General features: G+C 34.6%; 3 protein-coding genes and 1 long non-coding RNA gene across 5 annotated transcripts; 2 read left to right on the top strand and 2 right to left on the bottom strand.

Annotated features, from left to right (window-relative positions):
* Positions 1 to 4,789: 4,789 nt before the first annotated feature.
* ltb4r2b (leukotriene B4 receptor 2b) lies at positions 4,790 to 13,140 on the top strand. Its single transcript, XM_008434011.2, has 5 exons — positions 4,790 to 4,931; positions 7,453 to 8,012; positions 9,259 to 9,459; positions 9,549 to 9,592; positions 10,781 to 13,140. Exons 2-5 carry the CDS (start codon positions 7,470 to 7,472, stop codon positions 11,022 to 11,024), a joined length of 1,032 nt encoding a protein of 343 aa, XP_008432233.1. The 5' UTR covers positions 4,790 to 4,931; positions 7,453 to 7,469; the 3' UTR covers positions 11,025 to 13,140.
* Positions 13,141 to 13,374: 234 nt separating this feature from the next.
* LOC103479527 (uncharacterized) lies at positions 13,375 to 14,898 on the bottom strand. The gene is made up of 3 exons (XR_535956.3): positions 14,756 to 14,898; positions 13,722 to 13,749; positions 13,375 to 13,530 (listed from the first exon to the last, which is right to left on the bottom strand). It is a non-coding gene; the product is annotated as an uncharacterized LOC103479527 (long non-coding RNA).
* A 1,106-nt stretch (positions 14,899 to 16,004) lies between these two features.
* Positions 16,005 to 20,442, top strand: sdr39u1 (short chain dehydrogenase/reductase family 39U, member 1). The gene is made up of 6 exons (XM_008434012.3): positions 16,005 to 16,158; positions 16,652 to 16,758; positions 16,919 to 17,001; positions 18,153 to 18,274; positions 18,365 to 18,517; positions 19,856 to 20,442. Exons 1-6 carry the CDS (start codon positions 16,143 to 16,145, stop codon positions 20,287 to 20,289), a joined length of 915 nt encoding a protein of 304 aa, XP_008432234.2. The 5' UTR covers positions 16,005 to 16,142; the 3' UTR covers positions 20,290 to 20,442.
* A 51-nt stretch (positions 20,443 to 20,493) lies between these two features.
* On the bottom strand, positions 20,494 to 27,477 carry mettl17 (methyltransferase like 17). Of its 2 annotated transcripts, none has more exons than XM_008434016.3 (14): positions 27,291 to 27,477; positions 26,879 to 27,020; positions 26,642 to 26,794; positions 26,164 to 26,251; positions 25,970 to 26,051; positions 25,812 to 25,885; positions 25,641 to 25,735; positions 25,491 to 25,561; positions 24,161 to 24,268; positions 23,448 to 23,516; positions 23,311 to 23,361; positions 23,138 to 23,230; positions 22,011 to 22,207; positions 20,494 to 21,057 (listed from the first exon to the last, which is right to left on the bottom strand). In XM_008434016.3, the coding sequence occupies exons 1-14, from the start codon at positions 27,357 to 27,359 to the stop codon at positions 20,955 to 20,957; spliced, it is 1,395 nt and encodes a 464-aa protein (XP_008432238.2). In that variant the 5' UTR covers positions 27,360 to 27,477; the 3' UTR covers positions 20,494 to 20,954. The 2 variants fall into 2 exon arrangements, with proteins under 2 accessions (XP_008432238.2, XP_081454938.1); XM_081598812.1 differs by lacking the exon at positions 27,291 to 27,477 and adding an exon at positions 27,242 to 27,265.
* Between the last annotated feature and the right edge of the window lie 189 nt (positions 27,478 to 27,666).

The raw sequence follows: 27,666 nt of genomic DNA, 5'->3' as shown, positions 1-27,666 counted from the left end.
TGCGATAATATCCTGCAGGCACCTTTAGGATAGCATGGTACACGTATAGTGAAAGATAGCATAGTAACACTCTAGTTTGAGACAATAAAATATTGTAACAGTATATAAATAGTGCCACGTGGAACAGCATAGCAACAGTACTGTGTAATGAAGGACAGTATAGTTATACTATAATGTAAAACAGTATAGTAGCAGTATAGTTATAGTATTTTTGTGACCATATGGTATAGAATAGTAGGGGACAAATTAAGGAAAGTAAAGCACAATATAGTAGCAACAACATAGTATATTAAAGTATAGCAGTAGTACAGCGTAGAATAGTACGGTAAGAGTATAGCAAAGTATAGCAGCCATAGTAACTTTGCCTCTTGACCAGTGACTGTGGAGACAGTCAACAGTGAATAGATACTTTCCTCAAAGTTCAAGATTTTCCTTAAAACTATGATCTCTAAAGCAAAGACAAAGGAGATTAGACTTTTATAAAACCTCATCTGTGGTTGAAAGGCCAATAAAAAACAAAGACTGCCACACATTAACCCAAAGCCTTATTTCAGTGGCTCACACTCCAAGTTTATGGGGCAAGCTACAGCTAGTGGGGATATGCTGCCCTCGTGTGGTGAAAGTCAGCAGTTTCATCCCTTAAAGGTCAGCAGAAAATCACTTCAACATCCAAAAGAGTTAGGAGAGCGCAAAAATAATCCAGTATAGTGAAGCTAAAGTGTATTTTTCAACTTGATGAAAGGTTTTGCTTTATTGTTGTACCTGTTTGGGAGCTTAACTTTACAGTAAAGGTTATACTCATCAAACTTAACATTAAACTGAATATATGCACAAAATACTACAAGAAGTTCTATAAAATCTTACTGTAAAAACAACAGGGGAAAATAAATATTAGCATTTCTAACATTGTTCAGCATGCTTTAAAAAATATCTGTATTTTATCACTAAATATTTGCACAAAAACAACAAAAGTGTTTTAAAAGCGCTACCTAAAATGTGATTACTGATATATTAGTGAAGAAAGGAGAGATGGGGGAAATAGGATCCCACAATGAAATGAGCATGAACTGACTTAGCCTTAGAAAAAATAATAAGACACTAATTATAAACAACACCATGGATCACCAGAAAAATAAACAGTTTAAAGCAAAAAAAAAAAAAAGTAATTTACTCAATAGAAAAATCTCTTCTGTTGATGTATTTTTTAAGAACAGTATTGTACCAGTATTGCTCATAAAAAATATTATTTCCATTTTCTTTCCTAGGTAAAATCAATACTCAAAATGTTGACCGGTATACCAGTCCCTCCTCCAGATGCTCGTCATTTACGTCAGCGAGCCACGTGGTTCGAGATTTATTATGTAGTTACACTGGTTGGCCAGTAGGTGGCAGTAAATGGCGCTACACCTAAACGTCCACTGAAGTAGCTGAAGAGAAAGTTGGCTATAAACATCCACACAAATACCAAAAAAGAGTCCTTTTGACCAGTTTTATACTAACTATACACATGAAAGGTTAGAGACAGGACGACTACACCTGAAAATGAAGTATGAATTATTTGAGAAGACATGTTACCTGTAGTAACATGACTGTGTTTCTGTTTTTAATGTTGTAAAGCACTTTGAAATACCTTGCTGCTGAAATGTGCTATATAAATTAAAATAAACAGAGTTTGAAGGAAAACATTAGCATATATGAAAATAACATTAACATTAAGTAATGAACTTTGTAGAACATTTAACTTCAGTTTTGACCTACTTTTAAAATATTATTTAAATCACATCTATTTACTTTGTATTTGTGTTACAAGCCAGATTTTCTTGTAATCTCTAAATCATCTTGAGGAATATTTCTTTTAGCTCATTAAATGTTGGTATCATTTTAACTTTGGCTTCTGTTTCACTCAGACATAAACACTTCCACTTGATCTTAACAAAACTTTATCCACTTTGTGCTCAAAGAATGAGGAAAAGGGAACAAATTAAAAAAGAAAATAGACAGAATCATCTCTGTTTTATCTTCATAGGTTCAACTAAAGAAATAATCTGTTGGTTTGCAAAAAGATTCAGTGTATGACAAGTTATTTGCCAAGTACTGGTTTTTTTCTTGAGTTATAAAGATCGGGGTCAGACGCTGTGGGCTTAACTACAAGCATTTTCTGCTATTTAAATGAAAAATAGTGAAAAATCATTTCAAAGCTGAAGGAGAAAACTCCTTTCTCTTTACATCTGTTCCTTAAACAAGAATATTGAATCAATCTTGGATTCTTGGAAGAAGTTTAAGAAAAATATCAGAGGATGACTCAGAATGTTTGCACAGTAAATGGCATCATCAGACACGAGTAATCATGCAGTCATTTTTATTTGTTGGACTGATATGGGTGCCTAAATCCAGCAGTCATTGGGTAAGACAACCCTGTATCACTCACACTGCTGGTGAACATATTTTCAAATATATCCAGCATTAAAATGCACCTTATTGTTTAGATTGTTTTGACAAAATCTATATTTTCAGTTGGGCTGAAACGATTAAGCGAATTAATTATGATTAATTAATTATTGAAATAATCGTCAACTAATTTAGTAATCGATTTACACAATAAAAGGCATGACACCGGCTCTGCCTCCATGTGGAAGTAAAGCAGATGGTTAAGCTCTACTATAAAGGAATGCAATGCTGCATCTTAGGCATTAAAATGTTTATTTTCTTATTTTGAGAGCAAGAAAAAAAGAATATGAGTGTTTTTGAGTTGTTCTTCAACGGTTTATCTTAAAAAATAACGGTGTGTTTCGATGTGTGGGGAACTGCACTGAATTAATATCTAGTTTTATTTTGTTAGCGGGGTTATTTTACAGCGGCAGCGCAGCTGTGGATGGAAAGTAAAATAATATTTAATATTTATTTAATTTCCCTTTGGGACTAATTCAGTATTTTTGAATTTGAATTGGGTTTTTCCCCACTTTTTTGCCCTCCAGCATTGTGCGCATGCGCGAAATTTCCGGACGTTAACAATAGCATGTAACGTGTCAAATTCTCGTGAACAATTACTTATTTTAAGACTTCTTTATGTTAAACAGAGGCAAAACATGGAACCATGTGAATCAAACAGACAACACTCACAGTCTTAAATTGAAAGCGTACGTTTCCAGTTGAAAAGAAATCTGTTTGCTCTTAAAACACGGAACAAATCTGCGCTCCCACTTTCTCGCGGAATAAGAGAACAGTCACTTAGCAACCGTTCCACCCAATAGAATGACAGCGTTCCACTGGGTGCGCTTGATAACATCTCCGGGATGTGCTGCTACAATAGACGGGTTCACTTCTGGCGATGAAATAAACAACTTAATTTTTCAGCCATGGCGTCATGGCGGAATAATAGTTTGTTTTTTGTAAATTTAATGGTTTTCCAATTGGGCAAAACGTAAAGATTTTTGGCGATATCGCCTGCAATCCTTTGTGGTGTAAACGTGAAACTGATATAAGATCTGTGTCTTCTGTAGTCAATATCTTCTAAACTCATCTTAAAACGTCTGTTCCTCATTTTACTAACATTGTTTTAGACATGTTTGATCCGCGCAGAGAAAGTTTGAGGGAGAACAGGGAAAATTTGAAAGAGAGCACAAGTTTTGAGAGCAGAGAGATTAAATCTTGGTTAGTTCAATCACTAGTGAAATATTTCAGCCTTCATTCAGGTGTTTATGCTGGTAATAATCTGATAAATTTGGTATGTAGCTACTACATGAAGAGGTGGACAGGGCAGCCAAAGATTTTACTCAAATAATAGCAGCACTACTTCAACATATTTTTATTCAAGTAAAAGTAATTACTCTAGTGAGCAAAAAAGTACTTGGTAAAAATGTCTTTTATAATAACCAAATGGATCAAATTATAAAGCTAAGTGGAAATTTTGGTGTTTTAAGGACAAGAATGACAATAATTCATATAAGTAACAAAAAATAACAAAATCAGACAAAGAAAAAAATTTCCAAATTAGTTTCTGTCAATAACAAACTTATGAAACTTTGTAGTTTAATAACTGGTGTGTGTGTCTGGTAAAAATTCTTTTGGTTAAAGCATGTTTTTTCATTCAATGGGTAGAGAAACCAAAAATTTCACTCAAGTAAGAGTAGAAATACTTCCTAATAAAATTAGTCTAGTCATAGTAAAAAGTGCAGCCTACTAAAAATACTCAAGGAATTTCCTTTTGTCAAAAAACTTACTCAAGTAAATGTGATTGAGTAAATAGAACTAATACCCAAACCTGGTATAAGACATTTGTTAAAGTTTTACTCTATCACGTGACCTTGGTGTGTGTAAGATGAATGTCAAATCTGAAGTCAAAGATAAAGAGACAAGCAGTTCCAGTACAGAACCAAGGTGAAAAGACTCTACGTTTCCTCTGCATAAGTCGTTCTGCTAATTCACCACCCTTTCATGGAAAACTACATTCCTGTTTCAGTCAGACTTGTTGCGACTAGAGGTGCTAAGTTTTATTTGCGTGAGCCTTCTCCATGGTCGTATTTGCCTCTGCATGCTCTGCATCAATGAGGCACTGAGGTTTTGCAATCTCTCCTCATTTCATTTCACAAACACAGCAACCGAGTGAAAGTATATTTTCAGGACAACACGAATGTACACTTAGTCTCCCAACATTTGGGCAAGTTTCCACAAACATGCACGTTTGTTTATAATAAAAAAAGTGTTTGATTTTATCTGAATACTTGAGTTAATGATCATAAATTGGGATATGAAAGTGAAAAGAAGAGGGGGAGTCTGAGTGTTAGTGAAGGACACACCTCTCTGTCTGTAAAACCGCAGCATGTTACAGCCTGTGGGGAAGGACATAATCTCCTCTTTAATGAACTAACAGAGACTCAAAGCGGGACAACAGCCGGATATTTCCGTCCAACAACAAGACTCCCTACTTAGAGGTTAGTAATTCTGACTTTTCCTTTACTTTTACCCGCCATGATTCTCCTCTGAATTTGTCCACACTACAAATCTGTGGGAAAGTATTTTGGACTGCTCCGATCCACTGTAAATATTTACAAGCAAACATGGGTTCTCAGGCATGCTTTACAGGAAAAAGAAAACAAAATGATTCAAACTCTTGGCAGATTTAGGTTTTAAGTATCTACAGTCTAGATCATAAACCAGCCAGTTGTGGTCCAGTATCAATAAAACTGCCAGTTAAATTGCTAAAATGTAAATAAAAATGTGTCTCTGCATTTGATGAGTTCTTCTTAAAGTTAAATAACATTGAATTTCTTTTTTTATATATTTTAATCTATATTCTCTGACTGAATGTAGATTAAAAATGATTTGATGACGATTTTAAAACACCAGTGGAAACATGAACAACCTACTCAGCAACTGAAAGCAGGGTTTTATAGTTGTTGTAAAAATATAAATATGTTTCCAATTAACTATCAAAAAGACTATAAGTAATCATTAGCATTTATTCTAAGTTGATACATTAAAATGATTTTTTTCCGTCATTGATAGAAGTTTGTCTCTTTTTATGTCAGAAACAAACTTCTTGGTTGATTAAAAACTCATTTTAAATCTAAATCTGCCATTGATTATGACATTTTTTTTTATCCTAACTGTATTATAAAGCATTATTTACACACAAGTTAATTCAAAGAATGATCATGAAATTACTCAAATGACCAGCTTTTCCACGTGTTACATGTTCATGTACTCCTGAAGGTCAGATTATTTCAATCTGTAATCTAAACAATTATAAAACTACATATTTTATTATTACCTCATGCGAGATACATGTGAAGATAAGATCCTAATGCATTGTTTGGGTACCTGGGAATTTTAATGAAGCCACAAGAGGAAAATACATAAATGGTCTTCTTTGGATACTGGGCACAGGAAATGAGTTCTTAATAAAGAAATGAAAACTTCATCTTTCCACATCCTTCACTTTTATTGGCATGTTGTGGTCAGTCCAAGGGTCAACTAATCTCTGACCTACAAAGTTAACAAGCAAAATGATAATAAGAAAAAGATTTTTGGAGAACATTAAAAGATTAATAAAAAATTGTGTTGAAACAGTCCTCTCCTCTGACGCACCGCTGCCAGTTTTCTTGCATGCTTTAGCCTGCTGGAGATATTTCAGAGATTACATCAGGTTGGCAGACATCCTGTGGTTCTGTAAACAAATCTTTCCCATCGTTTACGATTTAAAGTGGTTGAAAAGCATCTTTTTCTTTATCTGCTTCCTCTTTTAAGATCTGTTTATACATTTCATACAAGTTTACAAAGCAAACCTTAAAAAAGTTATTGCAGAAAGTGTCTGAATGTGCAAAAATCATAATAATAAGGCCAATACGTTGAGTTTTATAGTGGATAATGAAATTCACAACTGATTTGATGATTATGAAAAGCTTGTGTCTTCCTCACACAGAAGTCGTTATAATCTGGGTGGTTTATTGGTTTAAATCTCTTAATATTTAAATAAATGTCACTTAGCAAGTCGTGGAGAAAACTACACCATTAGAGAGCTTCTGTCTGGGTGGATATTTGATCACTTTTCTCTTTAGATGTCATTTCTTTTAAAATATATGGTTTCCTGGCACGGATGTGGCTTTTAGTCAATAATTGTACAGAAAGGGTTAGGAGGTTTATGGCTTTGGGGAGGCCATTACAGAGGCTTCATATTTGCCTGCTTATTCTACTCTAAAACCATTATGATGTGTGATTGGCATAATTGTCCTGTTGAATAACCCTAATGCATCCTATTACGAATGTAAGCCTCCATCTTTGTTTTTCCACCAGCTTTGTGCAGACCTCTGGTAACAAAAAAAAAAAGAAAAGCCACCCAGCATAATTCTGCCACCACCTTACTTGACAGCTAGTCTACTGTTCTTATGCTTGATGCTTTGTCTTCTACATTCACTGCAACCAAATTACTTAATTTGTGTCATATCTGACGATTTAAAAAAATAACTTTATTGTATATGCTTGAAACATGTTTATGTTTATAATCAACATGAACCAATATTCTTTAATTGCAAAATTAACCTTTTTCCACTTTTTTATACTTCAATTTGAGCCTCAACTGCTTCTAAAAACAACCCAACTTCTTTAAAAAAAAAACCAGTCAAGCTGTTTTTTCCCCAAATAACTTAAAGGTTTTTGGTGTTTGGAAAATGAGCCATTTCAAAAACCTCCTGACTGTTGAGTTACAATCAATGAGCACTGCTCCGTTTCTTAGCAACTGCTGTATGTGCTGTACAATGGCTGCAGGAAAATACAAGTGTTTTGTTGTTGACATTTTAGTCAATAATTTTGAGACAAATTAAATAAAAATATAAATTAAATAAGTATAGAATGAATGTTTGATTCTTCTGCTTTCAGGTCCAGAAGGACTTCTGATTGTTTTTAGAAACAAACTGGTGATGAAATGTACAATTTCTAACTACTTCTCGTTTATAGAATCAAATCATTTTAGAATGACAGCTTCCACAAATGAGGAAGACAGTGCCGTGAGCAACGACTACGCCACAGCCATCGGCACCCTCATCCTCACCCTGGTTTTCCTCCTGGGCGTCCCCGGCAACCTCTTCATCGTCTGGAGCATCCTGGCGCGCACCAGGAAGCGCTCCGTCACCACCATCCTCATCCTCAACCTGGCCTGTGCGGACGGCTTCATCATGGCCCTCACCATCTTCTTCATCATCTACCTGGCCAAGCAGACGTGGATCTTTGGACCCGTTATGTGCAAAGGCCTCTTCTACTTGTGCAACGCCAACATGTACGCCTCCATCTTCCTGATCACACTGATGAGCGTACACAGGATGGTGGCGGTGCTGTTTCCACAGAAACTGCACCTGTTAAGCAGAAAGGTTGTGACGAGGGTGATCATGGGAATGTGGGTGCTGGTCATGGTGATTTCCATCCCCTCACTGGTGTTTCGAGAACTGGAAATTGAGCCGGATTTTAGCGAGAATAATTCACGGATTGTGTGTTCACCCAACCACACCTGGCCCACTCATGTAAGTCCACTCCTCTCACAAAGTGAAAACCCTTTTTGACTTGTACTTTCTACTGATACAAAATGAGTGAAGCATCTGATTATTTCATCATGGTAGCTGGGAAAACAGAAGACACAAATTAGTAAAAAAAAAAAGAAAAAAAAAACGCTGATGTTAACTGGATCTGATGTTTACCTTTACTCAGAGTTGGGTAGTAACTAGTTGCATTTACTCAATTGTATTTACCTGAGTAACTTTTGAAAAAATTACTTTTAGGAGTATTTTTGCTACGCTGGACTTATTACTTTTACTTCAATAATTTTATTTTTGAAGTATTTCCACTCTTACTTGAATAAAATTTCTGAACTTTCTACCCACTGAATGAATAGCAAACATGTTTTAACCAAAATTTCACTAGACACAGATACCCACCTGCAGTTTTTGTTCAAGTTTCATATGTTTTTATTGAAAAAAACTGATTTGGAAAGCATTTATTTTGCCTGATTTTGTTGATTTTTGCTACTTATATAAATTATTGTCATTTTTGTCCTTAATCCTTATATTTTGGTCCATCTTTTTATGGAATTATTAAATGTGAAATGATTGATAATTTGATCAGTTACTCGGTACTGGAGCAGACTTTTTACCAAATACTTTTTTATTGTACTAAAATGTTCGATAATTTCGAACTTCATGGGATTCTGGGAGAAGTAGGCTGCTCAACCTCTCAGGCCTCAGCCTATGCAAACTTTATGGAATCAACTTACTCTTTGGTTACCTAGCAACTCACTCACTCTTTGGTTACCTAGCAACCTGTTCAGTCACTTGAGCGATCACCACTTGGCAGTTTTTCAGATATTCAAAACAAAAAACAAATCAATAATTATCAGTATCGACTGATATGAAACGCTTGTAATGTGATCTTATTTTGTGCTTTTTCAGCCATTTTGTTTAGCCCAACTGAAAAGTATAAATAATGCGTAAAAAGTGAGTAGTTAGAAGAAAATAGCAAAATTACTATAAACTAAAAGTTGCCCAACAAAGAATGTACCTTGGGAATTTGAATGCCACAATTTTTCGAATGAACATAACGGAAAAGAGCAAACCATAGAGGTTTGTACAAGTAAAGGAAAATAAACTATTTTCACAAAAATTACAAAACCATGAACTAGAAAGGTTCAACAGTCTCAATTTTCCCCATGTAAAATATGTTTTTCAGTTTCTTTCTATTATAATTTTAACTTCTTTTCCTTGCTTCTCTGGTCAGGTCCGGTTTCAGTATTCTTTAGAGACAGTTTCAGGATTCATCCTCCCGTATGCGGCCATCATAACCTGCTATGTCCTCACCCTGAGACGCCTGAGACAGACCCAGTTCCAGCGAAGGATTCGCAGCGAAAAACTCATCCTCGCTATTGTTATAACATTTGGCATATTTTGGTTTCCATACCATGTAATCAACATGGTGCAGGTGAGTAAAACGTTTTTAACCTGTAACCAAACATTTCCTTTCTCTGCTCCTTGGTTCTTGTTTTCATTAAAGCTTTTTGTGACTCCCAGGTTGCAGCTGAGTGGTATAAGAAGAAGTCAGAAACTAGAAAAAAGTGAGTAAAATGAAATTGCTTTATACTTTTACTACTCTATTAAGATGTATTACTGAATATTAAGGGTAAAATTGTTCATTATGTTCACATTTCTGTATGTTAACCATATTTACTGTGTATTCTGTTAAGGCATCATGTTTTTTTACTGGAATCTTTAATGTTTTATCACTTTTTCTGTTTTTTTTTTGTTTTGTTTTTTTGTTATCGGTGGCATTTCCTTTTTAAGGTGTAACCAGGCAATTTCAGGCTGGAGTAATTAGGTTACAGATTGGTCTAACATTGATTCAGTGTTGGCAGTTGCATTCTAAACATTCACTATTGCATAATTATGGATAATTTTCATCTACACTCTAAGTTCTCCTTTCCCAATTCTCTTACAAAATGACCTTTGTTGTAAATGTGTTTGGCAGTACAGCCCAGGAGACAGATTACAAATCTGTGCTCAATGTTACAACTTTTGTAGCGATGAGTTTGGAAAGGGAGGGAAAGGTTTTCCTTTGTTTTTCCATTTGCACAGAAATGTTTGCAAGCAACTCACATACTTCTAGCCATGCACAGGATGTAAAACTTAAGTTGTGCTATGTTTGACTAGTCATTTGACCAGATAAATGTGTCATTAGCACATAAATTAAATGTGACATTTAATGAAATAGTACAGAGATTATAGAGAGAATGGGGCCTAAAATAGAACCCTGAGGCACTTTTGGATCTATAGAGGGGAAAAGGATCCAACATATGAACAGTAATGGTAGTTTACCAAAAATAATGTGATCAAAAGCAAATTACCCAAATTTAACAGCAGCAGGGATTTTGCATGTCTTATTAATCCTTGGAAAAGCTGATTTTTTTGTGCATGTATTTCTATAGTAAACTTTTCAAAAACATGAACATTTTGCCTTGTAGTTATTAACATCTGAGGAGAGAGAATTTAAATTAGTTAAGGATTTTTTATGTATATAGGAACTGTTATTTGTTCAATTTGGATTTTTTTGACTTTTTGTTGGTTTCGAAGTTTTAATTGAAAATTGTCTTTGCTCAATTTATTATTCATATTTATTCCGTCTCTTATTTTGAGTGGAGTATTTATGTAAACATCAATGTCAGAGTGAGAGGTTTTGTCTCTACAGGATCCTAACTGTTGCTTTTTGCTGTAGTTAACATTTTTTCCCCATCTTTTTTAACCCACAGATTGGAATTGATTCATGAGTCCTGCAGAGCTGTGACCTCAGCTTTGGCTTTTCTCAGCAGCTGTGCCAATCCCATCCTTTACACCTTCGCTGGAAAGTCCTACATCAAGAAAAACGGCTTAGCCTTCATGGCTAAGCTCTTCGACGGCACGGCATCATCGGACCAAACAGCCAGTAAACAGAAAGGGAGTGCAGGAGAAATGAACAATATCTTAAACAACTCTACCATTGCAACAGTGGGCTAGATTAGAGCATTAAATGGACCACGAATTGTAAAATGTGCAAATCTACTTGTGGGAAAAACCAATTTTCACAACAGAACTTTTACTTTTTTAAACCATCATAAATGATTACAGGATAAACTCTCTGACAAACTTTAATTTCAGTGATAAAGTTGCTACATCATATATAAAGGTTTTCCAATTCTTGCTTGGATTACCAACATAGTGTGAGAAAAAAAAGACAAAATAATTCTATTTAATAACAATTCATATATTAGTAGTTTAAAACTGCAGAATGTTATCAGTCCTGATTGTTTTTGCACATCTCAGATTTTCAGGGAGTTAGCTCCAGAGCTAATCAGCACATAAACCTAAAACTGCTTCCCTCCAACAATATTTTGTTAATTTATGTAAAGGCACAACTGTCAGCTGAAAGCACTTTACATAAAAAACGGGGACATTTTTAATTAGTATGGTCACATTAATTTCAACCATAGTCAGAATATTCCTTCAAATAAGTCCAGTTTAACCAAACTGATGTTTAGCTCCAAAACAATCTAATAAACGTTAGTGGAAAAAAAAAAAAATTCTCAGATTGCATTGAATCTCATATTTGCTGCAATCGTCCTTAAACATGGAAGCACAGAAACAACTAAGGATGTTAGTAAAAACATTATTATTCAACAAGAGTTGGAATAAATGAGTATTATTCCCATTTATGTCTCAAGGACAAAAACTGAATGCTATCGTTTCACAGAAGAGGAGCTTGATAAGACATGCCTATTGTTGTATTTTAAAAAGGTTTACTGTCTATGATAAATACAATTTAAAAAATATAACAGTGTGCATACTTTTTAACTGTGAATTTTAACCAATGTTTCTGAGCAGAAATAATGTTTGTCTGAAAGACAAATTCAGTTTTAAAATGTGCTTTCATAAAGTTTTAAAAAAGAAAAATATATTCAACTAAATGAATCTAATTCCAACAATTAATTTAACTCCATATAGCAATTTTTTGCCGTGTGTCCACAAAACTTAATGCTCTAACAAAATAAGACAGTTTAACTAAACTGGTTTGACCAGTATGTAAAAAAAATAAAACTTACAAGCTGGTTTGTGATTACTCTTTAAATTGTTTAAATGGTCTTGTTTTGTATAAATGTGTTCTGTACAACCTCACATGATTTTACAGGTTTATTTAAAATTATTTAAACTTATTACAATGACAAATTGCATCTTGAAAAAACAAAACATGATCTCATGTCTTGGGACTCCCAGGAGTAAAGGCATTAAGTTACTGACAAATTGGAAACCGTTTCCATGACAACCATCTGTGGCGTTAAGACGTTCAGCTACCTAGCATTAGCGCTGTGGCTAAATAAGCTAAAGCTGGAAACGAACTTCAATTCTACACTTAAAACTATTAGATTTAATACATTTACTCACAAAACTAGCTATATAAACTTACTGGACACGACAAATGCTGAATGAATTTTAACAGTTAACGGAATAAGTTCAGTTAGATTTGAACCAGAGTGTTCTAGCTAAAACCAGCTAGCAAAAAAGTAGCGAATGAATGGATATATACTTTATTAATCTCAGAGAGAAATTCACATTGTCTAATGTTGGATGTTACCATTATTGAACATTTAATATTCACGCTTCTTCATGCTCCAGATATTTAAGGGTGTAAGAAACAACTAAACCAACAATCAAAAGATGAGCTGCTATGGGGTATTTGGAACAATCTGGCATTTACAAAGATGGGAATCCAACTTCAGAAGATTCTGAGGAAACAAGCATGTCTCCGAGTGCTGAAACAACCTTTTTTTCTTTGAGGCAAGAGAGCCAAGTATTAATCTGCATCGATAATCTGTCCCAGTTTATGCTTTTTGTTGTAAACACGAAAAACTACTGGAATGTTTATCGTTTTCTTCTTGCTAAACATCCATTGTATTCTGTTTGTTCATATGCTCCTCTGTCAGAATTTCTTTTTACACCAAAAGTATAATCCAACATACAGTTTGGAAAACCTTTGCAGGTGAATTTGCTTTGTTCTTGAGTTTGCATCTCAACTTGCACTGTACATTTTTCATGCATTTCTTTCCCAATATAACGTTTACTTTTTTGTTTCCTGGTTTTTTAGGTGTATGAATAAAATGTGTTCAAGTCAAGAAAGAATTTTTGTACAAAGCCTCCTGCAAACTGAGTGAAAAGATGTTGAGGACATTTACAAAAGAGATCATGATCAAGTGAGGCGCAAAACTTTAGACTGAAACAATCTACACTCGAACATCTGAAGCTGTAATCCAATAGGAACTCATCTAAAAAAACTTCACACCTTGGAAAAACATTTACACAGAAAATCTGAGGCTTTACTTTTTTTGCAGAGTAGTTTATTGTCGTTTAGGCTTTAAATTAAAACTGTCTTTTTTTACAGGTAGCTCTTCCAGGATATGTAACATTTGAAATCAGTATAAATTTCTCAGATTGAGACATTGGGTCAACAAGTAGACTCCTGACATCCCACCTGTGGAGGAAAAGGAAAACAGTTAAAGATCAGTTTGTTCAACTTAATGTTACAAAAGGTAAAAATCTAACTTCTGCATCCATCTGTTACTAGACCACAAACCAAAATCAGAGTAGAAATGTACAGGACTGTAAACCAAAACTAGACGCTAGCTAGCATTTGATGCTACTTTAAAACCAGACGGTTCTTACCTCAAACGGTTTTCATAACGCATCCTTCCTAAAAAGAAGAGAAAGGAAATTTAAGTTTAGTCTCAATTGTGGTGGCCTAAACCTGGAGAGCATCAGTAAAGTCAAACCCATCAGTGCAGTGAAAGTATAATCATCAGTTTCAGGTGAAACACGGACTCACATGCAACTCATCATGCAAGGTTTGACTCTAAAAGTTCAGTGCGACACACCAACGACAAAAAGGAAACTTTCAGGATTTTTACCAAATAGCTCACAGTACAGCCACTAAGGGGAAAACTAGAGGTGCATCTCAATAAGCTTAATTTTTTTCCTAATTATATAAAAAATGTTTTTTTTTCTGAAAAGGTAAACATCTCCTAGGTCGAGAACCCAATTTCCAACAGATATGAAGGATATACCTTAATCTTTGACACAGATCGTGGCTGTGGCTCATGCACCTCTTAATACACCACACATTTTCCTTCCACTAAACTTTCATCAATATGGTAGAAATACAGCAAATACCTTAGCCAATTTGGCAACTTCTCATTGAACCCATCACCTTATGACTCAGGTAAATAACAAGTCAGTTTAGAAATGTGATAATTAAAATGTATATAATGGAAATCTTTTGAATAGGTCTGATGTGCTTATTTTTTTAGAAAAAATGAATTGAGGGTTTTCAGAAACAATAACTCAATAGTTTAGGCAATTTATCAAAATAACAAAATACCAGTTTTATAATATAACTTACAATAAATTAACTTAAATGATGATTTCAGCTTAAGTCAAATAAATATTGTGCAGCACAAATTGCCTGACCCCATTACGAATTTAGCAGTTTTACAGAAATCATCAAATGCCTCTGAGCTTTTATTTGAACGCTTTTCTTGTCGAGTATCTCCTGTGAAATCAAACCATGAGGTCGGTTTTGGCGCTAACGCTGCAACAAAGAGCTAAAGATGATCCTAAACCGCAACGATCATCCACCTGCTCAGCATCAAATGCATCACCAAAGAAGAAAACAAACCGGACACGAAAAATACGACACTTACCGCATTTTAGGCTTTAAAACTGCTGATTTCTTAGTTCTTTGTAGCCGCCACTCCTTCCTCCTGCACCGCGACAAGGAAGAGAGAATGTTAATGAGGCTGCGCCTCAATTTATCTCTTTATCAAACCACGTGTTTGGCGTCACACACGGGCAACTTCCGGTTTACGGCAACATAAAATTTGCTGTCACTACTACACGTTACTGTTGAAATCAAAGCTTCTCAGGTCCCAAATTTATAAATAATTCCAAATTAGACCAACAACTTTACAATCACATTATAGTGAATTAACTTGATATGAGTTTGTTTTACAAGATGGCCTTGTTTTATTTTTACAGGCTGAAAATAGAAAAATAAATACTGGGGAAACGTATATATTTTTTTATATTTGTATTTATCCTTCATACCCAGCCAAATACTACAAAATGTCTCAACTTTTTCATTAAGTAAACATTATATATTCATCTTGGAAACAATTATTAAGCTGCAAGATGAAATAAAAACATTTACAAAATATGGGTACAATTAAGTTTGTTCACTGCACATCATATTTAAACATTCATTGTATACAAAAACAATGTCCATAAAAATAAACCTGCTTTATTGTCTTAACAACTCCATTATAAATTGACTCCTTTGAATTAGATTGGTCAGTTCAATAATTTGAATTATGAACATTTAACTTTTTTTTCTATTACAACGATCATTTTAAGTATTTTAGATTCGTTGTTTATCTGTATGAGATAGAATATATTGGAATTATTAAACTGATACACAGGCAATATTACTTACAAGAAAATAACCAAAAATATTAATCAAAACAAAGTAAAATATAATCTGAAATAGGAGAAAAAGAAGTAAAATTTATAAAATCTACCCAAGTCTTTTTAAATAAAAATTATCCCAAATTAGCAGTTATATATAAAAGTATTGTCATAAATATGAACACGTTTATCCATTTTAATAACATGTGGTAAACTCCCAACACATAAATAATCCAAATACACGCATACTCATAATGCACAAACTGAATGTGATAAAACACCTCAAAATACAACAAAGTTTGAAGTGGAAGAAACTTATTACAAAGTTTTTAAAACATGAAAAATATGATAAATTAATCTATTGAGTTTTTATATTCAGTAATAGTCCTTCTACTACTGCATGAAATTATCACACAAAACCAGCAGGTGGCAGATGTTTTCAGCGAATAAAAGAAGGAAAAAAACTACAAAATGTAGTTTGCCATATTGTAGTACGGAACGCCCACTGGTCCAAACGTAGGAGAAAAAAGCGTAGTGAGAACTTAAGAGTGACAGACAGAGGAGAAACCTCTTACCAGCGGCGAAGTTGAGGGATTTAAAGTCAGCGTTGGGTGGAAACCCTTGGCCATGAGAGTCTTAATCGGTAAGAAAAGCTATTACAGTTATCAGTTTATTTTTAAATTCTCAGAAAGGTCAAAATGCTTCAAATTAGCTTGTAAGACTGCTAAGCTAAGGTTAGAGCTGCTGACAAATCCTGGATTTTATTCATATTTAATGCAACAGATAATCCAGGTGCGTATGAAATCCTGCCATCAGTTGACAGATAAAACGAAATCTCTGCATTTTGAATTTCGTTGTTATTTAAGCAAAATCCACGCATGTGTTTTGTTTTGTAAGCATGTAAAATGCGCATGCGCACTATTTACAGCTGCTCGATCCTTTTAGGGGGGTTGAATACGGTGTCAGCACAACTGTATGCTTTGAAGCATGAAATAATTGATTAATTAGTGTATCATGCAGCCTTTTACCATTTTAGTGAGTTTATGGTATTTTCTTAAAGTTGATATATTGCAAGATAATTTACAATTTTCCATCATGCTTACAGTCTGTATGTGTGATATGTGTCTGTCTCTCAGGAGGGGGCTCTGGCTTTGTGGGTCGTGAGCTGACACGCCTGCTCAGAGACAAAGGTCACGAGGTCACGTTGATATCCCGTCAGCCTGGTCCAGGAAGGATAACATGGGTATGACCAGGAGGTTCAGCTCCTCAATCATTACCTTCTCTTGATTGATAACAGTGAACAGGGATTTTCCTTCTCTACAACATGACTGATTACTGTGCTTCTCTATAAATCCAAATATGCCTGTAATTTCTTGAATTGTTGTAATTTTTTGCTCCTGCAGAAAGAACTGGAGTCTCGCGGACTGCCGCCTTGTGACGGTGCCGTCAACTTGGCAGGAGAGAATGTTCTTAACCCCCTTCGATGGTGAGAACCCAAAAAAAAAAAGGTTTTTATACTGTAATCTGACTTGGTTCTGAAGCCTATTTTCATCACAATGATGGAAAAACAATTGCAACTCATTTTTCTGTATGTAATAATCACAATGTAGCCACCAAATATTAAGTATAAGATAGACAAAGGTGGGAAGCGTACCTAAAAATTGTACTCAAGTTAGAGTAATACCACTTTAACATATTTTTAATCAAATACAGGTAAAAAGTAGCCGTCCAAGAAATTACTCAAGCATGAGTATACAAGTATTTGGTATAAAGTCTACTCAGGTGCTGAGTAACTGTTCAAATTATCAAAAAATAACAAAATCAGGCAAAAGAAAATGTTTCCAAATCAGTTCCTTTCAATATAAAACTTCTAAACTTTAACAAAACCTGCAGGTGTCTCTGTGTCTGGTGAAACATGTTTGTTTTTCACTCAGTAGGTAGAAAATCCAGAAATTATACTCAAGTAAGAGTGTAAATACTTCACAATACAATGACTCAATTAAGTAGTTGTAAAGGTATTTCCAAATACTTTTGAGTAGATGTAATTAATTACTACTCAACTGTGAAGAAATAAATATTTTTTGTCACAGTGACAGAGATAGGCTTTTGTAGACCCCATCCATATTTCTACCAATATTAAGAAAGACTATATTTATTTGAAAATAATTAGAAGAATTGTGAATTTTGGAAAACAAGGCTGGGAAAATTTAATTTAGACATGAACAGCATGTAAGTACTGCTTACTTAACGACAAAGCCTGATTTTAATCACTTTTAGGACTGCTCTACCTCAAGATTTGTGCTTCATAGTAACCTGCTCAAAACTTTAACATAAACCTGTTTTTATTTATTTGCATCATGTGAAAAACCATATGCTTTAGAGCTTATATTATCTGCTCACAAGAGGCTTTACTAAACCTTGTGTATGAGGGGTTAGAAGTAGTTGGAATAGTTTTTAAACTGTATAAAATAACATAGTAAAAACAACTGAATTGTCATGTTTAGTGTAAATTTGCTACCTTTCCTTTTCTGGTATCTTTAGGTATTTAAAAATGTATCCTTCTTTTGACTCCTTTATTTAGTAACACCCTTCAGTCGTGTTATGTCAAATCTATAACCTGATTTTTTGTCCTTCCAGGTGGAATGAAAGCTATAAAAAGGATTTATTCTCCAGTCGTATTGACACAACTAAAGCTTTGTCTGAAGCCATCGCTGCGTCTTCCAGCCCTCCTCACTCCTGGGTTCTGGTTTCAGGCATAGGTACGGATCTACGCTTAGCAGCTGCAAAAGCCACAAAGTGTGATTCAGATTCATGATTGATTTTGTCTGGTTTTCCTCGTTGACTCACAGCTTGCTACAAACCCAGTCTCACAGCTGAGTACACAGAAGACAGTGAGTGGATGCCCTTTGACCTCCTCTCACAACTCGTCAAAGAGTGGGAGGCTGCAGCGTTTCTTCCTGAGAACGCAGCGAAAACCACCAAACAAGTTGTCATTCGGGCCGGTACGTTCAGAGAGCGGGACGTTTAGAGGGGCAGTAGAGAAGCTGAGGGAGATTTGTTCATGCCTACTCCCATTTAGAGTAATATGCAAACGTTTTAAATCATCTCTGGTTTCTTTAGTTACTTCCAAAGAGCCAGACATTTTTGTAGACTGTGGTCTTAATCCACAAATCTCCAGCTTTTCTAAAGGTCTTTCAAAGTTTTATTTTGGGTGATTTTTTTTTGTCCAGAATATAAAGAAAGCACAGGATCTAAGATGCTTTTCAGGCACTTTCTTTGTGAATCACCTTGTTGGTGGCACAATTTAATCTTCAGTCAAGTATTGTGGAACAAGTTGTTTCTTTATTTCAAGAATATAGGACACAATTTTAAACAGGAAAGCATCAATTACAAACTTTGTTATTCTAAGGCATAAAAATTAAATTTCATTCACACAGCCTCTACTCGTTTGGTAAAGCTTATAAATATCTAAAAAAAAGAGAAAAGAATGGGGAAAAAATAACTTCTAAAAATGTTGAATTACTCCTGCAAAATAAAATATTACATTTAAAATAATATCTCAATAATATATATTGTTTCAATATATATGTTAAGCAAAAAGATATTTGTTTTTTTAGTATTAATTTTCATGTCTTTTCTAGCTGTCTGGCTACTTTTACTTATTGGATAATTACAATAATCGATTTCATTATTTGAATTTTCATTACTTAATTTTTGGCTTTTTACGTAAATCTGGCTTTTTTTCCCACCATTGCACTCCTTGGGTTTCCATTGTTTAGTTAGCTGCCATTTGTGTAATAAGCATGTTTTACACTTTCTATTAATTTAAACTTTTAATTTCAGGGCATACACAGCAGGATTGACTGAAATAAAAGCCAGCTTTTAAAGATATTTTCTATCATTTGTAATTTCATTTTAAGGAAAAAGTGAGAAAATAAATTATTAAATGATTAAAATCAGAGTCAAAAAGAAAATCATCCCCAATTCCGATTAGTTACCTATTTATTGCTGAAATCCGATTTTTATTTCGTTGGATGTGACCGCATTCAAATTTCTGTGAGCAGTTTACAACTGCTACGCGCAGGCGCAGAAGAAGAACGCTAACGTCACACAGCAGCGCACTGTTTACGGAAATAATAACGGATGCCGCCGTCTATGGGTCTACTTTTAAGTTTATTCGGCAATGGGAGCCAACAGGATTGTCAGAAAATCATAACAAGACGAATGAAGCTTCTAAAAAGAAAGCACAACTAAAAATTTGCGTCGTGTCCGCCTGCTGTGTTAACGTAGCTGTTAACGGGACAGACGTTATTTCACTCATTCCTCCTTCTGTCCACTAGGGGCAGTGTTGGGTCGAGACGGCGGTGCCATGAAGCAGATGCTGCTGCCGTTCTGGCTCGGTCTCGGAGGCACCTTGGGGTCTGGAAGACAGCCGTTCCCCTGGATCCACGTCTCGGATATGGCAGGAATCATCGCTCGCTCTCTGGAGCCCCCAGCGAACACCGAAGCCCCGTCCCCCACACCGCAGGTGTACAACGGAGTCGCACCTGCGATCACCACCAACCACGAGTTCACCAAGGAGCTGGGTCGGATCCTGAGGCGGCCCACGATCTTGCCTGTTCCCGAGTTCGTCTTGAGCGCCATGTTGGGCTCAGAGAGGGCTGTGATCCTCACTCAGGGCCAGAAAGTCATTCCCCTGAAAACACTGGAGTCTGGATATCAGTTCATGTACCCAGACTTGACCTTAGCTCTGAAACAGATTGTAGGGAGTTAATAACTGATATTGGAACTTTATTTCATCTTCTTTTCTGTAAAAACATGAATGAAAATCATTTACTGCCTTCTATATATATTGGTAAAAATGTTGTAAGCTGCTTCATTTTAAGAAATGGGACTTTTTTCACATTCAATAAAATAACTCGCCAGATGTTTTCACTCTCATTAAAACTCCACAAATAGATGACATATACATGATTAATAATAAATAATAACAATAATAATGGATTTTATTTATAATTCCCTTCATATCTTGATATCTCAATGGGCAAATTAGATGAGATGGTTGTGCACAGATTACAAAAAATGCCATATAAATGATAACAGAAAAAACATCTTTAATTTTTGAAATTTGCACCATTAGTTCCTACTCCAGTCCATGTTGCTGCTATTACCATGTTTTACTAGTGTTATGAGTCAACAAGGTTGCAAGTAAGTTAGTTTTATTTTGACATTTTTAGAAATAAACTTTAACTGAATGAAAATCAGACTTAAAAACAGAACAATCAACAACTTATTGACCATGGCAACAAATAAAAACATGTAAATGTGTAATAGAGGCATACCTACAAAACACAGAGAGAGGAAAATAGATTCTAATCCAAAGTGATATTTTTGTTTCTAATACTTAGGAAGTCCTAAACGTCCAGGTTTTCATCTGAATCAGCTCTCCGAGTCACTGTGGACCTCCGTCTCTTCTTCAAAGTACTCAACAATCGGCAGCTGATCTCCCCATTCGCTGTTCCGCGCGCAGCGGTACACATCTCTGACAAAACACAATTTATTTCAGATAAAAACTGCACCACAAATACTTTCCAAGCTGATCTGTCTGAAACAGTGGTGTTAATTTCTCCAGTAAGAAAAAAAATAATCTTGAAATTTGTGGAGCATTTCTGACATTTATAGATGCCGTATTTTAACCTTTTGAGAATTAAAAAAAAAAATGAGATGGAGATTTTTGCCCTAAAATAAAATCTAAGAATATTTTTTGCCAGTTTTTACTACATTACATCCGATTATTCCCAGGATCTTTTCTGCTCCATAAAAACATTACAAATATAATAAAAAACTAATTATTGGACCTTATAGGAAGACTCAATATTACCTAATATTATAATGTTTTCAGTACTAATAGTTTTTTATGCAAGAAATTTATAAATAAAATCTGAATAAAAACAGAAAAAAAAATCCAATTTAAGAGATAATTGTTCTTAGTAGAAAAAGAGGAAATCTTGGTATCGTCAAATCTAATGTTTGAACTGTTTAATTTTAAGATTTTAAATTTATCTGATATTTTACATTGTATTTTTTAAAAGATTTATTATGATCCTCTGTCTCTATTATAACTACATTTAATAATCATTATCTAATTGTAACTGTGGAAATCATCGTTTAATCTGTAACAGTAAAAAAAATACTCAACTTTTAAAATCTAGTTCCTACGTTTACTAGTCATTTAATACTCTTTTTACTTTTACATTTTTTTCTGGAAAACTTTTTAATGACACACAAACAGCGTTACCACACAATCAAATAACATTAAAATGAATAAAATAGTTGAAGTTTTACCCCAGTTAATGTGTCTTTTGTTTCTTAAAACCACTTTCCGTTTTGACATTCTGAATATTCACCGATATAAAAACGAGAGACCTGCTCATGTTTTCAACAATTCTCATAATAATTTTCACGCCGTAAACACAGCCCAGCGGTTTTTCTTACCGGCTGTGTTTCCGTGCCGTCACCACCATGTGCTGCAGCCGTCCATCGGAGCAGCACACGTGGCAGTGGACGTGCCGCGTTCTGCACAGAACCGGCGCAATCAGCCGGCCCCAGTCCAGACCTTCTGGTGTCGGTTCTGCCGATCCGGTTCGACTCAGGATCAGGTAGCTGAACTTTTCTGTCTGACACTCATGCCTCTGAATTAAAAAAAAAAAAAAAAAAAAAAAAACAGTGACCGGGAAGCTTTGATGAACAAAATGCTCACCTGTCAATTGTTTTTTTTATCTTCTATCATTATCTTCTATTAGAAGCTTACTTGATAAAGTAAGCTTCTAAAAAGCTTACTTTTTAGCTAAAAAAGTAAGCTAAAAAGTAAAGTAAAGCTTTACTTGATAAAGTAAAGCTTACTTTATCAAGTAAAGCTTACTTTACTTGATAAAGTAAGCTTGATAAAGTAAGCTAAAGTAATAGCTTACTTAAGTAAAGTAAAGCTTTACTTAATAAAGTAAAGCTTTACTTTACTTAATCAAGTAAAGCTTTGCTTTACTTGATAAAGTAAGCTTCTAAAAGCTTACTTTGACAAAAGTTTCAACAAACTGACTCAATCAGGCTTGTCACTTTAAGAAGTTTTGCTGGTTGATAAATTGCTCAGGAAATTAATGCGATAAATGATAATATTGTTGTTTTCAAGTAATATAACGATAATAATGTAAGAACATTCTCAAAAATCCATTAGTTTTACATTCTAATTATCTGGAACTGGAAAGGCATTTTAAATATCCAAAATAAATAAACAAAACAACAGAAACAACAACAAAGATTAATTATGAAGTCTCTGTAAACAAGATTATCCTTAAAAAAAACAGAACTAGTTGAGACCAAAGAGCCAAACTGGAGACTTTCAGTTTTTGGTAGAAAGAGAGAAAAACAATAAATAATGCAAATGGAGATTATTGATCTCATTTTAATTTACCATGCGATTAATTGATTAGTTGATGTATTGCGACAGGCCTTCTCTCTCTCAACATAAAAGTATTTACTTTCATCATCAAAATGTATTTTAAGCTCAAAACTAAACAGTTATTCCTGATGTCCTGCTTGGTGGATTAACAGATGATGAGTTTTACCCCCGGCAGAGGAAGAGGATGGTAGCGCTGGTGGAAGTTGCAGGGCGTGACGGGTTCCTTGGCCAGTTTGGGACACGTCATTTCATGAGGGCACTGACAACAGAAGCAACAAGAAGAGCCTGAAGCTGCTGCCTCAGAGGAAAACTGGCTTTTAAAGCTTATTTTAATCCTACCGGTGCAAACACTGACGCAGGTCTGGAGTCATGAACGACTTTCTCCTGTTTCTGGAGATCAATAATATGGATTACTGCACTGGACTAATATTACTGATCAAAATGACTGTGAAATGTTTTGTGAAATACTTGAGTACCTTTAGCAAAACGTCTCTGGCCTCCATCATCATCTGATGGCCTTCTTTGGTTCCATTTTCCACCAGCACCTAAATACAAACATTACAATTATTGGTTAATTATTAATCTAATCAGCAAATCTAATATCCATTTTTTTATTAAAGTACTTATTCAGAATTTAAATAAATAATATTAATATTATTCTCATGAAAACAAATACTAACCCTTATATCCTTATTATTTATTTTCCTCTTGAAATTTATATAATTAATTTATACAATAGAAATTTACAAAATAATTGTTTATTTTATTTTTATTATTTTTAGATAACAAAATATACAATAAAGAAATATTTATTTTATTTAGGTAATTATTTAAATGATATTTATTTTTATTTATGTATAACAAAAAAAATCTCTATCATTTATATTATTATTACTATGATCTTCATTATTGCTACCATTTAAATTTAATATTTATCTTCATTGATATTTTGTTTTACTTTTAAATTGATTTTTTACCTAGTTGATCAATTTATTCTGAGAATTTTATAGCTTTTCTTTATTATTGTTAGTCTTCTTCATAATATCTAGTTCTGTGTTACTTTATTCTTGTGTTTGTTTAGTTACTCATTTATTAGAAGAAACTCTTTAAATTTTGCATCAACATGATTTACATTTTTCCTTGTATATTATATAAATTTAACAGTAGATAGATCCCAGACTGTACAGACCAGGTAGGAGTTCGTCTTCCTCCAGAGAGTCGTCACGGCGTCCGCCCGGTCGTTCGCATTGAGAAGCTCTGACAGGGTAAAAGCTGCCACCACCAAATCGAACTGGACCTGCAGACAGAACCTGGACCTTCAGGGTTTCATTAAAAAAGATAACCTGCAACATTTACTTTAATAACTACAGATTTCTTTTAGGTGTGTTATAAAGCTGGTCAATTTTTTTTTATATGTTTGAGGCTTTTAATTATTCCAATTTGAAATAATTGTAATTTATTATCTTGCTTTTACTGAGGCCTCAGTCCCAGATTGGGGTTGTAAATTAGTTCTCACCTGGTTAAATAAAGGCTGAGTTGATACAAAATTAATATTTAAGAAAAACCTTCAGCTGCTGAAACGTTTTATATATATATATATAAAGACAAATATGCATCTGTATAGGAATATGGGAGTTCATTCAATGCTATAATGCATATACTATATTAAATATTTATTATCTTCCAGCATAGCAGGTCAACATACTGAACACACAGCAGTAGTAGACTTAAAAATATGTAGATAAAAAAAGATTATAATACGTTAACAACCAAAAATATTATTTATTTTACTTTCAGATTATTAATCTTGTATGGATAAGTTACAAATTTTTTTTACTAATTATCTACAATCATATTCAGTAAATTACAGATGAGCATGTCAGATTGAAAGTATTCTTTTAATTAAGCACATATTTCTGTTCTAAAAATGTTTTTTTATTGTCCTGATGTATTATTCTGATCTTAAATGTTTTATTCTCTGGAAGCAGAAAATTATAATAATTAACAGAAATACAGGCTTGAAAACATCAATCCGTGAGTCTAATTAATCTATATAATCTGTTTAATTTAACAAACTAACTTACTGGAATAAAGTAATCCATTAGAAATATTCTAATTTACTCATTTTGACTGTGTTTTAGACCTTCATGGAGAGCTCAGATACATTCTTTGTACATTATGAGCAGTTGTAGCTGTGCAGAATGAACTCAAAAATGTCAAAAACTAAAACACTTTTCCTCATTTTGTCAGAAAATGTAAATAAACAGGAAAATATGAACAGATTTATTAAGTAATGATTACTAAATACGAGGATTTAAGCAGAAATTTGAGCAATTGGACGCCAGTGGATTCAACTAATATAAAATTTTCAGGAATTGTTGAATGTGAGATTATGTTACTTCAATAAAAAAAACATTTTATTTGAAAGATTTTTGCACATACTCGGGGTGCCAATGAAAAAGGTTGGCACAAAAATCTATTAGTGGTTGGTTTAATATTTTTCTTGGACTAAAACTGACCTTAGGAGAGACGGGAAGAAACTGTCTGAAATAAATGTGTTTGATGTGTGGTTGAGCTCTTTCATCGTCTCCTGCACAAAAAAAGCAAACTAATTTAACATTTCTCACTTTAAAAAATGACACAGTTTGTTTTAAAATCCATTTCTGCACCTTTGAGAAGTTGTTCGGCCAAAACGTTCATCGCTGCAGAGCTGTCCACACACACCATCTCCTTCAAAGAGTCGCCCCAACACGAGTGAGACGCCCTGATGGACGGAGAGACACTCAACACATTATTTAAGTTTCAGCCAAACAAATAAAAGTTTCAGTTTGCACACCAACCAGGCGACGGTTCCTAAGCCAGAACCAAAATCCAGAAGTGTTTGAGGAGCAAATGAAGGATCTCGCTTCTTTATCTGAATAAAATCAACAAAAAAATAAAATATTAATTCAGGGCTGATAGAAACAGCTGGAGGAGACGTGATCTTCTGCACACTTACCTCATTTAAAGCTCTCCTCACTGCTGCATAGCCTCCAGCCAGCCGAGCCGCCATGTACACCATGCTCAGGTCTTCATCGTACCTGAAACACAAGGCGGTCAGAGACATTTATATGCCTTAAACTGAAGCTGTGAGATGTGGCTGCTCCAATAAATAACAAATCTAAGCTTAAACCAAGCAGCATGCACGGTTACTTTAGGGGCGTCCAGCGATACGTCGTTCTTCTGAGCTCCGACAAAACCTTCTTCCTGATGCGATCCTCCAGGAGTTGCTCATCGACATCTGCAAAAAGATCACAGTTAATTAATTACTCCTGGTTCTGTGTCAGCCTTCTGACACACTTTGAAAAGGAATCCCTACCCCTTAAAGCTGCAGTATGTAACTTTTATAAATAATATGGGATATGTTTTTTACATATTTGTTAAAACTCTCATCATGTTGTGACTGTGTGAGACAGATAATCTGAAAAAAATGGACAACAAAAACTATTGCCTTTATGAAACCAGGACAATTCAGATGCACAACGATTTTGGGGGGGATTTTTTATTTATAAACAATCATGTATTGTCCTTTTTTCAAAAATGCTTATTAGCCCATTTGTGCTAATTTATAAGCACATAAAATGTAAGGAACTGTATGGATTATCATCACAAATTGCCTTCAGTCCATCACCTCCTCTGATGTTCTGCACGGCTTTCTCCCACAGTTCCTTCTCCATGCTCACAGCTTTCTGCCTCAGCATCAAATCCTCGACCGCTCTCTTCCGGCTCCACAGGAAGCTTGTGAGCTTTTGAGAACGTTCTACAAGCTGAGGCACTCGAACTCCTGTAGATGGAAACATGAAGCTAATTAACGAGGAACGCAGTGAGTCTAATTTCTGGATAACCATTCTCCAGCTGGTGGACCTACTGTGAATAATGGACTGTGCAGCCAGCTGGAGCTGTTCGGGTAGCCGGACAGTCTTCAGGTTGGTCACACCTGGATGCTTCCTGTGAAGTTCTCCTTTCAGGAAATCTACCTTAGGCTGAGGAAGTGAGGCTGAACTCACACTCTGGAAAGGAAAAAACAATCAACGTATGTATTAAAACATATTTAATCAAGCATAGAAAGTTTTCTTTATTGCATTTAAAGATTTCTAGATGTCCAAATTTAGCATTAAAGATTTTTAAACTGTTTCAAAAATAATACTAGTGATAAGGTTAAATAAATTGAATTAAATAAGGTAAATACTGTTCGAAAGAGGTAAATGTTTAAGGAGTCCTATCATCTGACCTCCATTGTAAAGATGCTGCGTTCAATGACAGCTACTAATTACACCCACCCTGAACATTATATTCACCACCGCCGCTCGTTGACAAAGAAAACAGGCTCCGTAACTTCGTGACGCCATATTCTCGATATCAGAAATAAACTTTAACACCGTTAAATGAACAACTTTGCTCCACGCTTTCGTAAAGCACACCGTACGATAGCTGAGCCTCAACAAAATAAGTCCGACCCCTTAGACCGAATGTTTTGTTCCTACTCTGAAACAAATACGAAGAGGACTCACTCTTCCCTAAATTCTCTGAAGGTACTGCGATTGATGGAAACAACGCAGTTTTACGGTTTCTTTGCAAAGTTGTCTGTTCCCTTGAAAAAAATATAACTGATTATGTAATAAATGAACCAAAAATGTCGTTTTTTACTCCCAATGT

This window comes from Poecilia reticulata, chromosome 17 (genome assembly GCF_904066995.2).
Source record: "Poecilia reticulata chromosome 17, P_reticulata-male-v2, whole genome shotgun sequence".
Taxonomy (NCBI): domain Eukaryota; kingdom Metazoa; phylum Chordata; class Actinopteri; order Cyprinodontiformes; family Poeciliidae; genus Poecilia; species Poecilia reticulata.
Note: the sequence above shows the minus strand (reverse complement) of the source record. Positions and strands in the feature narration are given on the sequence as shown.

What these genes read in the sequence shown, in the direction of transcription:
- ltb4r2b (XM_008434011.2), top strand. Translation starts at nt 7,470, where the DNA reads ATGACAGCTTCCACAAATGAGGAAGACAGTGCCGTGAGCAACGACTAC. An exon ending in ACCACACCTGGCCCACTCAT is followed by an intron (nt 8,013 to 9,258) that starts GTAAGTCCACTC and finishes TTCTCTGGTCAG; the next exon opens with GTCCGGTTTCAGTATTCTTT. An exon ending in AAGTCAGAAACTAGAAAAAA is followed by an intron (nt 9,593 to 10,780) that starts GTGAGTAAAATG and finishes TTTAACCCACAG; the next exon opens with ATTGGAATTGATTCATGAGT.
- sdr39u1 (XM_008434012.3), top strand. An exon ending in GTTCTTAACCCCCTTCGATG is followed by an intron (nt 17,002 to 18,152) that starts GTGAGAACCCAA and finishes TTGTCCTTCCAG; the next exon opens with GTGGAATGAAAGCTATAAAA. An exon ending in GGTTCTGGTTTCAGGCATAG is followed by an intron (nt 18,275 to 18,364) that starts GTACGGATCTAC and finishes GTTGACTCACAG; the next exon opens with CTTGCTACAAACCCAGTCTC.
- mettl17 (XM_008434016.3), bottom strand. Translation starts at nt 27,359, where the DNA reads ATGGCGTCACGAAGTTACGGAGCCTGTTTTCTTTGTCAACGAGCGGCG. An exon ending in TGGTGAATATAATGTTCAGG is followed by an intron (nt 27,021 to 27,290) that starts GTGGGTGTAATT and finishes TTTCCTTTCCAG; the next exon opens with AGTGTGAGTTCAGCCTCACT. An exon ending in ACGGCACGGAAACACAGCCG is followed by an intron (nt 21,058 to 22,010) that starts GTAAGAAAAACC and finishes GTGTTTTGTCAG; the next exon opens with AGATGTGTACCGCTGCGCGC.